Raw genomic sequence first — 15,932 nt, forward strand, 5'->3', positions numbered from 1 at the left:
TGGAAGTTTTACTATTTATTCACAGGAGATTAATTGGCCCAAGGGGAAAAAACCACCCTCCTATTAAAAACTTCCAGCCTATTTAATGTAAAATTTTGCTGGAACCACTCTGAAATATTAATGCTGGCTGTCATACATTTGTCCCCAAATACTTTTTTTTTTTTTTTAACGACACTATAGTGACAGTTTTGGAATCTCAAAACCAATCTTGTTAACATATTGTCTTACTCAAGTAAACGAAAATGAAATCCTCAAAGAAAAAGTAACAGTGTTGCTTTCATTTCATACAGAAAAGGCTGTAAAATGACTTCACTTATTTCACTGGACTATTTACATATACAGGTATATATTTTTGCCCAGACTATACCTAGCCACTTAAAAAACAAGATAAATTCACACAATTCTTAAAGACTTCTCTAGCGGGAAGAAGTTAATTGAGTGTTAAGTTTGAGGCTGGACTCAGCAAATCCCACTTATCTTCAGTCGGAGTTTAGATAGTCAATTAGGCACTTTCTGCATCCTTCATGGAAAGAAAATGGCTTTCCCTGTGCTACTGAAAGACAGCATCACTAAACAGGTGTTAAATAAACAGTGTTAATGACAAAGTATAAATGAGAAATCATATTTCCTTTCCTTTTATTAATGGACAGTAGCACATTAGTAGAACTGATTTGAAATTTATTATTTCTGAAGCTTTGGACATCCACAGCCCCTACCAACCCCATGTGCAAATCTACGTGATCCGACATCTGTGAAATGAGGACTGTAACAGGAATGTGTAGCCAGCAACTGTGTTACAAGTTTGCAGCTCAGCTCATAACAAACGTGTTACTTGGTCAGGGACAAATACGAATTATTCCACGTGATACACAAAAGCTTTAGCCAGAAAATATCTTTTCCCTCCCCCACATTTATCCCTGATACCTTTGCTATGTATCTTTCCGGTTCCCAACAGATCAGAAAAACCTCTTATAAAACAGCCCTAGTTCAAGCTCAGATCAATGGTTGAGAGCTTCATTCTATAGGCCAAATAGTGTTATTTTAACATAAAATTTTATGGTGGAAGAATGTCAATCAACAATTAAGCTCTAAATACCTGCAAAAAAGCCAAATTAGTTTTGTTCCTCCCATCCTGAGGAATGAATGACCACAGATGAAAATTTCAGCATGTTAAAAGCAATCAAGACCCTGCAATATCCAGACTGGTAAAATCAAAGATGGGATTACTTAGTTGCCATACCCACAAGCACATGTTGTGAACAAGTCTGAATGGTTTCCAAGTAGTTGTTCACAGGATAAAGGTGCTCAGATACAGAGACAATTATAGGATTAGACATGTAAAGTTCCAGAAGTCCAAATACAAACAGAATTGTTTCCTTCAAATGTGATTGCATTCATGACATTTAAAATGATCAGAACACCATTTTTTACAACCTGCTGAAATTAAAGTTCATTTTAGAATTCAGAGCAGATATATATGAAAATTAATCTTACATAAATTCAGTTTCTTTCCACCAGATTTTTATATGAAGAGTTTGGAGCAGGTACAACTCCCAAATATCCCCATATACATTCTTGATTTTATGAAGGTTATGTTCATTCAGTATTCATATTACTAAATAATAATACTGAATAATACTAGCTATTCTTGTCTAGCTAGTATCATGAGCATAACCCAGTGAACAATAAGCCAAAGGTCAGGATATTTCCTATTGAACAGGTACTCTCATTAGGAAGTATGTTTTGTACTACACTGCTACATTGTCTAATGCACCTTCTCATGAGGAAACCGCATCATTTTCTCCGAGTTTTATATAAATTTCTCTTCTGCTACGTGGGTGTTTTATTAGGATGATGGGACTCTTAGCAGTGGAAAAAGCTAGAAGAACAAAATTAACAATTTTTATAGCTAAAATATCCCAATCCCTACATGATCAAGAATGCTTGTCTTTATACTTCTCACCAACCTTCAACCTGCTTAACACTGCACACGTAATTTCAGTATGTGATTTCAGTGTTGCTGTAAAATGACACTTCAGAATCAAAGCTTCACGTTTTTGTCATAACAGGCACTGTGCTGCTAATTGAGTTTCATTATATATTTGGTTTTAATTTTCTGCTTAGCAAGGATTGACTTTTTTCTCCTCTAGATGTAATATTAATATACAGAAGCATCTCTCTTTCTCCATATAATATGCTCTTCCACGTACAAAGTACAATTTTTTTTTTCCTTATTTTGGTTCAAATTCCACCCTTACCAAAAAAACAGGACCTAGTTTAATGGTGGCCACCATATGGTTCTCAACTCCAAGTAGCTCTCAAGGCACTTTGAGTACAGATCCTGCACTGAAGTCACAACATGGCCAGAAGATGGACAGCTTGGCAATATGAATCCTTTGTGACAAGGAAATGTGAGCCAGAGGTGCCCAAGGCTGGTATCATCCTGGTTGCTTTAGGATCTGACTGTATGCTCAGCCCACAGCTGAGTTTGTGGCCTCTAGAGTGCCATTGTTCTCTCTCCCTTGTGAGATGCTCCTGACCTCCTCCTACTCACCAACCCACTTGTCCAATATATACAGCTCTCAGACAGACTTTGTTACATACCAAATGGAGGCACAAAGGTTGTCTGTACCCACTGTGGTGCATTAATTTTTAATACTTCAGGCTTTACACATTTTATGGTTTACTTATAAGAGAATACTGAGAGCATATTGACAGAATATTGCTTCCAAAATGACTGAATTTTTTGCTAGTCAGTAATACTCCCACTTGTGATTTTAAAACTAACCAGTAAGAAAGTGTGCAATACCTATTGCCACCAAAAATACTTTTAACTGCATAATAATATTTGACATGATCCCAGATGTTCTTATGATATAAATATTCATGACACACAGCTATTTGGCATTGTGTGTGAGAGACAGAATCTCTAATACTTACAGCCAATCATCATCATAGCAACAGCAAAGATCTTCTCCCCATCTGTAGTCGGAGCGATGTTCCCAAAACCAACACTGGTGAGGCTGGTCATCGTAAAATACAATGAGGAGATGTAGACTGAATCTTTGCTTGGTCCACCTTCCCATTTTCCAAAGCCTGAGGCGTTAAAGCGGTAAGGTGTTCCTATTGACATCCCCAGCTGATAGAGCCAGCTCTCAGTTCGGATTGTGTTTGTATCCTCATCGATAACTTCATAGTCTCCTATGCTGAACCAAATGCAGGCCAACCAGTGTGCTGCAAGACCAAACACGCAAACCAGCAGAACCAAGACTGCTGCTCCGTACTCAATGTAGTGGTCCAACTTCCGAGCTACGCGACCCAGCCGAAGTAGCCTGACCACTTTAAGTGAACTGAAGAGGCTACTGATGCCCTAGAAGGATAAAGCACAATGACCATTAGAATTTAGTATTAAAACAACAATATTCATAACTGCAGTTTCCAAAAGACACAAGGTGATCCATAACAAATAGATGGTCATCAGATAACACCTGAAAAGAGAGACTGTGAAACATGAAAAGGTTAGTGACCCTTTTCAGGGATAGATGAATGTACTCTTATGTTCAACCAGTAACATTCTGTGGGTTGCTCTCTGAACAACACTTTCAGATTATTTGAACAGGTTTACATTTGTAAAGACTTCAGATGACAGGCTATTTATTGCACATCCATTTGTGCAGGTAGATTGTCCATGTGAATCCTGATGCTACATTAGTCTTATTGAAAATAAATGTGGAAGTTACTGACCATTACATTATACAAATCTAATGTTGAGAGGAACATAACCAGACACCTATTGAATTCACTCCAGCATCCAGAGTCATGAATCTCTTACAGCTATTCCTGACTTCCTTCTGATCCTGGGCAACACACATCCTCTCATGTCTCAGATATTAACACCGTTTGCAGTATTTAGCTCAGATGTAGCAGGAAGATAAATAAGGAAGGCCAAAACATAATGCAAGTACCCAGTGATTTTTAGTTTTTCTGTGTAATAGCACATTTCCTATGACTTAACTTTCATATAAGAATTCACACACGGATAAACAGTCCTCTGACATTTCTTACACAGACTACACAAAGATTAACTATTTCAAATATCTCACTGTCTAGTCCCCACATCATATATTCTTTTTATGACAGCTTTGTTATCAATGTAGTATTTCTGTGCTGATACTAACATGGCTCCCATAAAACAGAATTAAGCCAACATGCAGGACTTTGTGTTGTTAACTTCTAGACAGATTTGCAATTCCATGCACAAGAAGTTAAATAAAAAAATTCAAAGCCATTTGGGGCACAAGAAGATCTGAATAGCCTTTCACAAAAATCCTTTTTTTTTTTTTCTACTCCCTTTTATCAAGACTGTTTCATACATAGAAGTCTGATTAAAATTTAAGCAGACTGGTTTAATGAGTATTTCTGGAAATGCATAATTGCATACTTCTGGTCACCAGCTTTTACTGGAAGTTTGTTTATTCCTGCATAAATACAACTGCTTCAGTGTCTTAGGCTGGTTCAATGCACTAGAAGAGATGTTATATTAAATAATTACATAAAGCGTATTGACTCATGCTCCCCAGGACTGCAGCAATGTATTTTCCCTTTATTTCATGAATTTGTCATGATTACGTTGACTCATTTTCAGAGACAGATGTAATTTGTTACCTGGGAACACACTATCAATTTCTATTAAGTATTTGGACAGGATCTAGCATGACCAGGGGGAGGGGAGCAAACAGGAAGAACAAAACCAGAAAAAAGCAGCCTTCCTTTAAATCAGAGATACTTGCAGAGATCTAGAAGAGACCAAGTGATCTATTCTTCCAATGATTATCTATGCCAAACTTTTCAAGTCACCGATGCAAAAATTCCTTCACAAAGTTAATTTCCATTTCCCACTCATTCCATAATTGACTTTATTTCGTAAACAATGGAGCAAAGTCTTGATGCCAATTCAGAGTATATGACACAGAAGGCATAAGGCCTTCATTTACAGGGGAGGGAAAGCAGGTACTTCCGAACACTCAGCATGGAGAGGAAAAGCAAAGGGAAAAAACAGTGAAAATTATAACATGATAACCTTATTTTCAAACTGGATAGGCAAGTCCCTGAGTGACAAGAACATACAGTCTCTCTAAATATTTGCATTCTGACATTACAGCACAGTCTTCTGGCCTTTTTCCTATATATAGGAAAATATATAAATATATAAAACCAGTGCCCATTTCTCCCTTTCCTCTTTACAAACTTCAACAGCAAAAAATAGCGTTTTACATTTGGAGAGGTCCCCAGTAATGGCCTGCTCTTAGATTCAGTCTCAAAGTCAAGCTTTTTAATCATGCAGTGCTTACAAGTCTCAAGCAAGGGCAGGAAACTTTTTCATCCCAACATTCTAAAAACCATTTTTATTCTTGCTCAAAAGTAGTGGTACAAAACTTGTTCTTAAAATTAAAACTCATCACTGGGATTTTTTTTTAAAAAATGCTGTTTGTCAGTAAGTGTCCTACCAAAGACAAAAATAATCATGATTCAAGAAGGACTTAAAAGTTTGAAATTTGGTTAAGTCTTATTTGAAAAAGTAGTCAAGGATTAGAATAACTTGGGGGGTGGGAGGAATCACGGAAAGGGAGTTTAGGAAATTGGATATGAAAATAGGAATACAAAATAAAATACTTGAAATTAGATTTATAACATTCAAGGCAAACTACTTTGCTTTCAGAGTACTCTTATCCTAATTTCCCTTGTGAAATTCACAAAAAGAAATTTTGTAAAAACATTTACAATATGATAGAACTGCATTTGTGAGGAAGTGATTCTAACAAATTCTGACCAGAGGTATACAGAATTAGGGGTTTTGTACAAAAATAAATTGCTTATTTACAGAAAAAAACCCACTTGATTTGTTTGCATTGAAAGGATGCATTTTATATTCAAATCATTCACAATATTTCACTTGACTGCATTGCCAATAAGATTCTAAAAGTTCAGAAAAAGCTAAAAAAATTTTATTTTTAATTCAGCATTAAGTATTTTCTATTTGATTTCCTCAGAGGAAAGGATTTTTCTATTCTAAATGGATCAATAGCAAGAGGAAGAAATGCCCAGGGAAATAATTATCCATATAACTCTCAAAAATTTCAAGTGACAGAATTTTAAATGGATATAAACAATGGAAACTTAATAGACTGTTTCACAGATGATACATTTGAAAGAAATCAGATCATTGTCCAATACTTTAAAACAGTATTTTTTGTCACCTATTTCAGCGAGTAATATTTTAATATTCACAGGAATAGATCTGCTGGATTCAAAATTGACATTTTTAGATTACCACTTTCCAAAATAGAACTGTGCTTTTGGATTACTGTCCATTTTAATGCCCTTATCAGTGAAGATTATTTTTACGTTTTTATCATACAGATGGCTTCACGATGTCACGCAAAAGAAATTGAGTTCAGGCTCTTTCTCTTGATGCATGTCCCACCTTCTTAGCTCTGCTACTCCTATAATCTTTGAAAGGCAGATTAAGACACACCAGAGCTCCTTCTGCCCAAAGGAAATAGATGAACCTCAGTTCATAAAGAGCTACAAATCGCACTATGGGTCCCAAACAGGCACCCCCAGTTCTCCTGCTCTAAAGGATCACCTTAAGGAACATCTGTGTGTCAGCCAGGGAAAGGACAAGACTAAGTAATATCCCACAAAGTTCTACCTGCACCGGATTTACTCAGACACAGTTCCAACTATTAGTACTCTATCCAACAGAAAACCTTCTCTGAGGGTATGCAGAAGCTAAGAAATCTGTTATATGGCCAGGGTAGACAAACAATACATTTTTACTATGTTTTGTTACAGAGAACTTGTGTGCAGCACTTAAATATGCAGCACTTAGTCAAATATGGCAGAAAATGCTGAATTTCACACAAACTTGTATTTCAAATTGTTTGAAATAACTGAATGACATTAAACAAAGATTGTATTGCTGATATCTGCACATAGCAGTTGACAAATATTTAACAGATTGGCAGGTTTAGTTTCATTGCCAGAGATGGCTGATGCATAAAAGTAAAAGAATCTGTAGCAAGTCCCCTCTAAACCAAAAGGCAAGCTCAAAGCACTGAGAGCCAGAAGAAATAACTCTGTATTCAATTCACTGACTGAGCAAACCTGCATGTCAAAAGCCCTTAAAATAATAAATACAACCAATCCCCCTTCCTCTCCTCCTACACAATCTTTGCAGAGTAGAACTGCATCTCAAATACAGCAGAAAAACAGACCAGCCTCAATCCTAGAGGAAAGCAGGACCCACGCAAAGAGAATGCTTCATAAGTTTGTCCATTAAATAATGCCAAAAGTAAATTTCCATATATAATTTGTCATTAATTATCCCTACTCTTTAGATACTGTGCACAATCACACAGATTTGCTTTTGTATCTCCTTGTTTTATGCAAGTCATGATCTACTGTCAGTGCACTCTCTCACACTGGTATCTCGGTGATGTAAGTAATCTTTCCAAACACAGGATCCAGGATACCCATATACCCATGTTTTGCCTCTAGCTTTGCATCAGACAACATAAGAATTGTGCCATTACTTCCATATCCATAAAAAGAGATAGAGAGACATTGTGATAAAGTAGTTTGTGTAGTGTTTTGAAAAGAGCTGTAAGCAGAGTAATTATTAGTTACTTGTGTCATTATAGTCCCCAAGAACAGTAACAGTAGACACTACGGAACTAAATGCTGTACAAATACAAAACAGTTGATGCTGTTCATTTGCCATGCAAAAATAAATTTAACTCAATTCATCAAATAATAAAATTCCACCTAGAATAAACAATTTGTTTAAAGAACAGCAATAAAAATTAGCTACAGCCAAAAGAGTACGAAATAATTCATTTTCCCTTCCAAACAAGATGTAGGATGAACAACTTCAGAAAAGAAGGAAAATGCAACTTTCATCCCACCTCGTATAGCTGTTGTAGCACTAGCACTTCAGTAATAGATTCAATCTGTATTCACTTTTTAGGCCATTATTTACTTTCCATGTGTACAGAAAGAAAATGCGCTTAACCCAAGCATTAATACTTGTTCTAGGCTCAAAGGAAGTATAATTTACTTCTTTCTTAGTATTTTACAGAAGAGAAACATCAGTATTGGCACAAATCCGTTCTAAGTTTTCCAGCACTTTTCTCTCATATGAAACTGCTCAAGCTCAGGCTTCATCTCAATTAAAGGGAGATGCAGGAGACTGAAAGCTTACCATTAGAAGAATGAGACTGAAACAGAACAAAAAAATAAATTAATTATTTATCCAAAAAAAGGAGGCGATGAATCAAATTTATCACTACCATAAGTGAGGCAAGAGCTATGGAAAGCACTGCCTTCTTTCTTGACATTTGATTCTGAAGTCAGCTGTGCTGCAGCCTGACTCTGCCTATCTGCAATAACACAGCAGCCCTGTCAGGTCATTATTAGGACTTCTCATTTCTGTTATTTGCCTCTTCTGATTTTCTTAATTAGGTCTGAGAATATGACCTTTCCTACAGATTGCCATATTTAGCAACCAACAGATGAGATAACATTATGCGCACAGGTCAAAATCAATATCTAAACCCTCTAGTTACTGCTGTGGTTTTTAGCACTAAAGAAATCAGATCTCTACACTCACAAAGCTTATTTTAGTCAGACATCTGCGAGTTTGGTTAGAATCAAGGGAGAAACAGCAATAATTCATGTATAAGAGCACATGGTGTGAGAAGACACAGAAAGGCTGATTTTTCATTTATAAAACTATGTCTGTGCTTGCCTTACACACATACTTGCACACTCAGAAGACCAACAAATCCAGGAAAAAAACGTCTTTTTTGCTTTGAAAGGAAGAACAAGGATAAAGATAACACATAAGTAGTTTAAAGAAATTCCACTTTCCACAGTATAAAATGAAAATTTACCCCTGACAGTAATCTGCTTCCCAATGCTTCTGATCCAAAGAAAGACATCCGTTCCAGAAGCTTTTTACTTACCTTGAAGAGGCAAAACACCCAAACAAGATTTAGTGTTACTACTACCTAATACCACTCCATCTTTTCAATTCTAAGCCAGTCCCTAATATGAAATAGACTATAAAATAACCATTTAGCTACTCAAATAAATACCCTTTGCCATTTCATCTGACTTTCTGCTTCAGATCAATACAAGTATGCTGAACGGGGGAAAAATAACAGAGTAACTGATACCCATCTCTGAAACATGCTTCCCTTTATATGCAGCATAAGTATCACTAACAGCAGCTTTTTGAAATAATTCAAAATCTAATATATTCAATTAGCTCTCCTTCTTGGGCAAAGGTTCTCACCATACATTATCACTAAAAATGTAATTCAGCATTTTAATTCTTTTAGCCTTATACAGATTTGAACAGCTTATGTAGACTACTGTTCTCTCCTTAACAGTATGATAAATCATGTCACTCTTTTCAAAACTATTAAGTGGGCCTGAAACCCAGTAACACCCTTACTTATCTGTGACCTAGCAAAAAGATTAATTTGAACATTAGTAGTGCAGAAGAGGAGTTAATTGGCATCTTAACAGCCACAGCAGAACCTACAGAGTAGGTGCTGGGCAAGGACACAGCAAGGCATCCTCCTCTGGTACTCTCTTTTAGGAGGGACTATCCATCAGCAGACAGCATAGATGTCCCTGAGCCACCAAGGTGTATGAACCTGAGGAAGACCAGGGAAGCAAGCAGAATTCAAATTAACTAAACATCTTAAGAAGGCTTACAGAAGAGGAGAGAATTTAACCCTAAATGGGTTAAATGGCATAAGAGCTCTGTAGCACCTATATAAACACCAACACAAACAGGAAAACGTGATTTAGGGGCAAAAGACGGCCTACCCCTTCAGAGCGTAACGTAAAAGAAGGACTTCATTGGTAGGGAAGTTAGAGAAACTCCTATTTGATTAAAAAAAATAGGAGGGGGAAAAAAAGCAGACAAAGAAAAAAAGACACCCTGAATCAAACCCTCAAGAGACTGTGAACAGTAAGAGCTTCTTTGCCTACCTGGTTTATATCCTGGCAGTCTGCTTTACTATCCCTGGAATCTGCTTTACCCCATTTGCATTTCCCCAAATAGTCCTTCCACCTACCTGCCTGTTAAGGAGTAATTCCTGCCCGGCACAGCCGCTTGGGGCCATGCTGCAGTACAGAGGCACCTACAGAAGTCAGACAAGCCGCCCTCCTCCTCCATGACCACCTTTCCTTTCTTCTGCACTCCCCTTCTTCCTCAGGTCAAGGACCCCAAGCTCCTTCTGAAGCTCCCAACACTAGCTAGGAGCCACACCAACAACCCCCTAGCCTTACTGGAGGGCCCAGAGCACACACCTCTCTTGGCCTTTGCCCTGTTTTTCAGCAGTCTCTCACAAGGGGACACAAAACCAAGTAAACCTCCACCACCATCACCACTCCCCCACCAACTCAAGACCCATGCTCCAGCCCGCCCACTGCGCCACCTGGGCACAGTAACCCACTTGCTTGATTCTTTCCCAGGAGCACCCATAAGGAGTCACACAGTCCAGGGAGGCTCATCTCGCTTTTTTTCTCATTTACATCCAAGAACCACAATTTGCCAACATTTCCTCTATGCCTGGCTCATATTCTGTGATACTTAGTTGCTTCGTTATAGGCATTACACAGAAAGTAGGTTATAACTAATTTTAATTAGCCACAGAAAAATATTCATTCATTACCAGATTTATCAATATTCACACTGAAAACACAGTATCGCCTAATTGGATAGAACCAAACAGAAGTGGTGAACTACACATTGTTTCAAACAGATATCATATTATACAGCTGTTTACAGTTTAAAATACTTTAAAAATTATATTTTCCGGTTTGCAAAGTTCCTCAAACCCAAAATCTCTTTATAGGCTTCTGTTTATTCCATAAAACTATAAATATGACCATTTATTCCCTTGTCCCTTATTGCAAGTAAATAGTAAAACAAGTCAAGGGAAGTTGCATGCTTTTCAGTGTAGCTACTTCAGTAATTCCTAGACAGCTAATTTGTATGAGAGATTACTCCACTAATAAGGTTTAAATTAATCTATTGCAAAAGTACTGCCTCAGAGAGTTGCCAACAATCTGACCAGCAACACATTCATTTTTTCCTCTCTCAACTCACCGTTTACTTTCCAGCTACTCCATGCTCACTTAGCACTAAATAGCTTAATTTACTTCTATTACTTCTGTATTTTTTTTTTTCTGGGACTTTTTTATAATAATAAATGTTGTTCTTTCAAAGCTGTATATATTCTTTGCTACATGCTATCTTTTCTCTTATTCACCCACTTAAGTGAACACTAGATCATTTATATTGAATACATCTTTCCCGATGACCTTTTACTATGTATTTATTTCTCTTCTACCTCAACTAATAAGAGTGATATATGGTTCTCAATTTGGCATCAGCCAACAATTGATCATAGTGTTCCATTCAAATACAGATAGTAATTACTACTACAAACTCCCTATTTCAGAGATTTATATGGTGGTGACATGACTGGATTCCACTCCTACCATGAGATTTCACAACAACAGTGTCACATGTAATAAGTCAAATTTTTTCCAATATAAATTATATCTTATGGTATTATGGCTGAAAACCACAGTATAAAATTGCTCAAGCTGACACTGCAAAAATATGCTTCAACTTGTCTTTGGAATCCAAAGTCTTAAATTGCACTGTTGTTGGCAAAAATTGTGGAATTTTCTCTAAGCCTGTTTTATATTAAATCTACTGATTGATGTCTGAACACAAAAAGATAACATTATCCTCCAAAGTAGGTGGTATTTACTTAAGTGAGGAATAACATTAATTACTGTAAAGGCTTACTGACAAATGTTATTGTGATCACTCAAATTCAAAAGACATTAATACCACATGTTTTAAGGGCTATGTAAATTTTAGACCAGTATTTTCTATTCTTACTCAAAGTATACTAGAGCATGATGTATTGTCTTAACAGCAGAAAGTTTAAGCCTAGCATTAACTTGATTCATCAATCAATGGAATATTTTCTTTTCTTGACGTTTTATGGCAGGTCAAAAAAGTAATTCGTATTTAACTGTATAATTAGCTTCCCATATAGAAAAGCCAGGAGAAACATTTATAACTTCTTTCATTTGGGTAACAATGGAAATTTTTCTACAGCTATTCATTTCTTCATTTGCTGAATTCCGTTTATGGCTGAATATGAGAAACTGTACTGTCTCTTTGAGCACAACACTTGAGATCAGAAGCTTCACACATTCTCGTATTTAATTCTATGGCCTTGAACAAAGACATTAATGTTTTTTCTTTCCTCTTCCATCTGTAGAATGTGGCTATTCATATGTAAGTGCCTCTTGAATTAATTGTAGTTATTAATAGTTGTATTGATTAATAGTTAATGAATGCAAATTATTTTGTGGACAAAAATATTCTCAACCATGCAGAGAGGAAACTGGAACTTCAATTATATTAAAAAATGTGAATTGAAAATATACTAATGTTCCAAACTGCAACAAACCCAAAGAATTTTGAAATTGCCTGAAAAACACAGAAGTCACACTCAATTTTGTTTCAAGAAAATATTTTCCATTATATCTTATAATAGAATAATGAAGTAAATTGCAAAACAAAATGTTACTTCAAAATAGAAAAAATCCAATATCATAATCTTTTAAAATTAGTATCTGCTTGTCAAAAATACTGATCAACTCTAGTTTCATATATTATAATTAATCTTATATTGGTGAATCATTTTAAAGATGACAAAAATAGTTTCACTATTAATCTATCAAGGGCTAAGTGGTCAGGCAGTCCCAAAATTACGGAGAGTCAAAAGAGCCTCAACACACTACATACACAGCTTTTTACTTCTTCAGCTCCAGGTCCTGTGTCCCTTGAAAATCAATTTGTCTCCATCACAGTAATTACAGTATTCTTGAAAACAAATTGACTTGTCAAGTTAGTTCCTCCATGACATCCTCAGTGTCTTCAGTGACGTTTCATTTAACAGAAAATTACATCAGGCAGAAAAAACAGTAAGTATCCACCTGCTACAGTCCCCCTTCACTGTAGGGACTGCAACAAAGACAGGATTCTATTTCCTCCTGTTTAAAATCATATATGGAAAACATCAAAACAGGAAAGTAGCAATTCATATTCCTCATTTTATCACCACTGTTGACACTGGGTATCATTTAATTTCTGGCAATTTTTTAAAGAGTATCCACATTAGGACTGAAAAGAAAAAAAAAAAAAAAAAGATCCCTGAAGCAGCCATGGCCACCTACTAACTCGAGGCTCATGGGCTCAGAAGGAATTTTCTTTAGCAAAATCAAAGTGACACACAGATAACAATCCAGTTTGGCTACTTGTAACTTGAGCAGCGCAGCCTCACATCTGATTTAATCCAACTGTTAAGTAATACCGTGTGTAATCCAGGGTGCGCGACAGGTAAAATTTAAACCAGCAAGTTTGAAAGAAAGGGAATTGAGCCACAAGGGAATGTTCTACACAACAGAGAAGATAAGGCAAAGCTTTTCTACTTTCAAGACTCCTTGAATGTGGCGCTTTTTTTTTTTCCTTCTTTAATAAAAGATTATCTTTCTCTACAGGCAGTTCATGAAACAGTGATCAGCATATACTGTCCTAAATCCCCACCTGATGTGCACTACGTTATTCTGCTGGCATTGCTGGCAAAGCCCCTCAGGTCCTGTAAACCACTCTATAAACCCTTAATAGAAGTACAGCAATTTACACCAGTGGAAATGCTTCTCTAATGACTCTACAATGATTTATACTAGCTAAATGTCAGAACCCACTAGGGGAAATAGAGACAAACAGTCTTGAAAGGACAGCATCAAGAAAAATGTTTTTTTCCTTGGGCATGATATCTAGAATAACTAACACTGTTATACTGATTAAGGAGACTGTTGAAGAGCCATAGGAAAACTGAAGTACCAATCAGCATCTCATTGTTACAAGGCAACACTGAGACAGAGAACTGATAGAAATTCAAACTCACACAATAAGAATTTCTCTGCAGAATTTCTACTGTAAATCTGAGAGCTCCTGTGCTCAGCTCAAGGGCTGCCACAGCCACTGGTACAGACATTTTCCTCAGGGATGTTTCTGTAGCTCACACCACCAGCCTACAGTTACAAAATGCTCCTCCAGCAAAATCATCAGCAGGAGGTTGCTACTATCTGCAATGGGTGAGAAAAGCTTCCTTCCTTTCTTTTTTTTTGGTTTCAATTTTTTTTTTTTCCTCGATTTTATTTTTTTTTTTACTCTTTCAGTCTAAATGTCAGAAACACATATGGCCACTCGTTCTATTGCTTTATCAGTCCACAGCAAAGTAATATGTGAAAGCTCTGCAGAGTAATCTGCAGCCTGGGTCCTTTCCATGACAAACAAATATTTAAGGACAGGTCTCACAAGGCCTTCTTGTTTGATCTCGTATGTGTTACTTCAGGCTGTAGCTTTATATAAAATGAAAACCTCTCTAGGGAATATCAGATAACATCATGTTTTTTCCACTACATTCAATAGTTTGCCTACTTGTCCTCAAGTCATTGACAACACTTTAATAAAATTCTTCATAATACTTCTTAATAATTAATTAATAAATGTTAAATAATATAATAAATACTTTTTAGTAAAAATACTTTAATAAAAAATACTTTAAATACTTAAATTTGATAAAATCCTGTGCAGTGTATTTTTAGGAAAGTAATGTGATTTTATGTTTTTACCCAGACATTTCAGCTGGCGTAATTTTCTTTCAATAGCTAGGTTGTCCTTTATAACATGGGTATATTTTAAAGAAACTCATAAAAATTAAGTTTTACAGGCTAAAAATTAAATATTAAGCACTGATGAAGTGTGTATGTATGTTACGGGTTTAGTATGTCACAGATAAATACAGACACATAATTAGTTGATGGTAAAAATTTTATAACATTTAATTAGAAAGTAGACTACTGAAATCCTTTTTAAGATTTTGTTAACAGTTCTACAACTCTGAATTATTTAGGCATGGAACCTTAATATATTTAGTTTAGGAATATTTTCTTGGCAGCCTGATCCAGTAGAAGAATAAGCAATTAAAACAGGGGTTAAGTATTATGGTTTTAAGTGTCTGAACATTAGTTCTTTTGTTGGCCTGTGACCTGTTCCCAAAGAAATGAACAAAAACTAAGGAGGAGTCTAGAGTTCCAGATTTCTCCCCATCACTTCATCTAATTATGCAATTACCAAACAAGCATCAAAACAGCATCTTCAATTGCTTTACTTTCCTCTAAAACAACTGTTGCCAAACAATGTTGCATGGATCACCAGATACCCACACAGTACTTTCTGGTGGTCTAAGATTTAATCAGTCACTGCCTGCTTCTTTGCCACCCGTTATAGTGTATTCAAAACAGCTGAAAAAAGCAATTATATTCCCAATTGTTCATGTGAAGGATTTCCATTAGTGGATATACTCTGTTCAGTTAACAGTGAAAGCAAGAGAACTCTGACCCAAGAAACAATCCTGACACACACCTGCTCAAGCTATTCATGCTAAGTCTGATGAAGCATTTTTCCTCAGTGCACAGAGGTTCTGCTGTCTGCTTCTGTTATTCCTCCCAAACTGTGAGGATGCAGAATGAAGGAAAACAAACACAGATTTCTGACAGCAAAAACCTCAGCCTCTCCCAGTGCAGTTAAAGACAGATCCTTCTGGCTAGGACTCATAAGCAAACTTCTATGTGCACTGAGGGCAGCTACTAGACACATGTACACTAATTCAATATATTTAAAAGCATACATTTCCTTCTTCTCTCCCACTCCTCCCCCCAACCATTAAGTAATTATTAATGGGTGAAAGTGGAAC

At 36.3% G+C, this 15,932-nt stretch overlaps 1 protein-coding gene across 2 annotated transcripts in view; it reads right to left on the reverse strand.

Annotated features, from left to right (window-relative positions):
• The window catches only part of KCNH1 (potassium voltage-gated channel subfamily H member 1), a 185,857-nt gene that overhangs the window by 130,263 nt on the left and 39,662 nt on the right, over positions 1–15,932 (reverse strand). For both annotated transcript variants that reach the window (XR_012632917.1, XM_074897149.1), the window contains exon 7: positions 2,941–3,370. Coding sequence is in view for 1 of the 2 variants with exons in the window: in XM_074897149.1 (XP_074753250.1) it covers positions 2,941–3,370 (430 nt within the window). In the remaining variant the exon portion in view is untranslated. The remainder of the gene's footprint in view (positions 1–2,940; positions 3,371–15,932) is intronic.

This window comes from Athene noctua, chromosome 1, assembly GCF_965140245.1.
Source record: "Athene noctua chromosome 1, bAthNoc1.hap1.1, whole genome shotgun sequence".
NCBI classification, from domain to species: domain Eukaryota; kingdom Metazoa; phylum Chordata; class Aves; order Strigiformes; family Strigidae; genus Athene; species Athene noctua.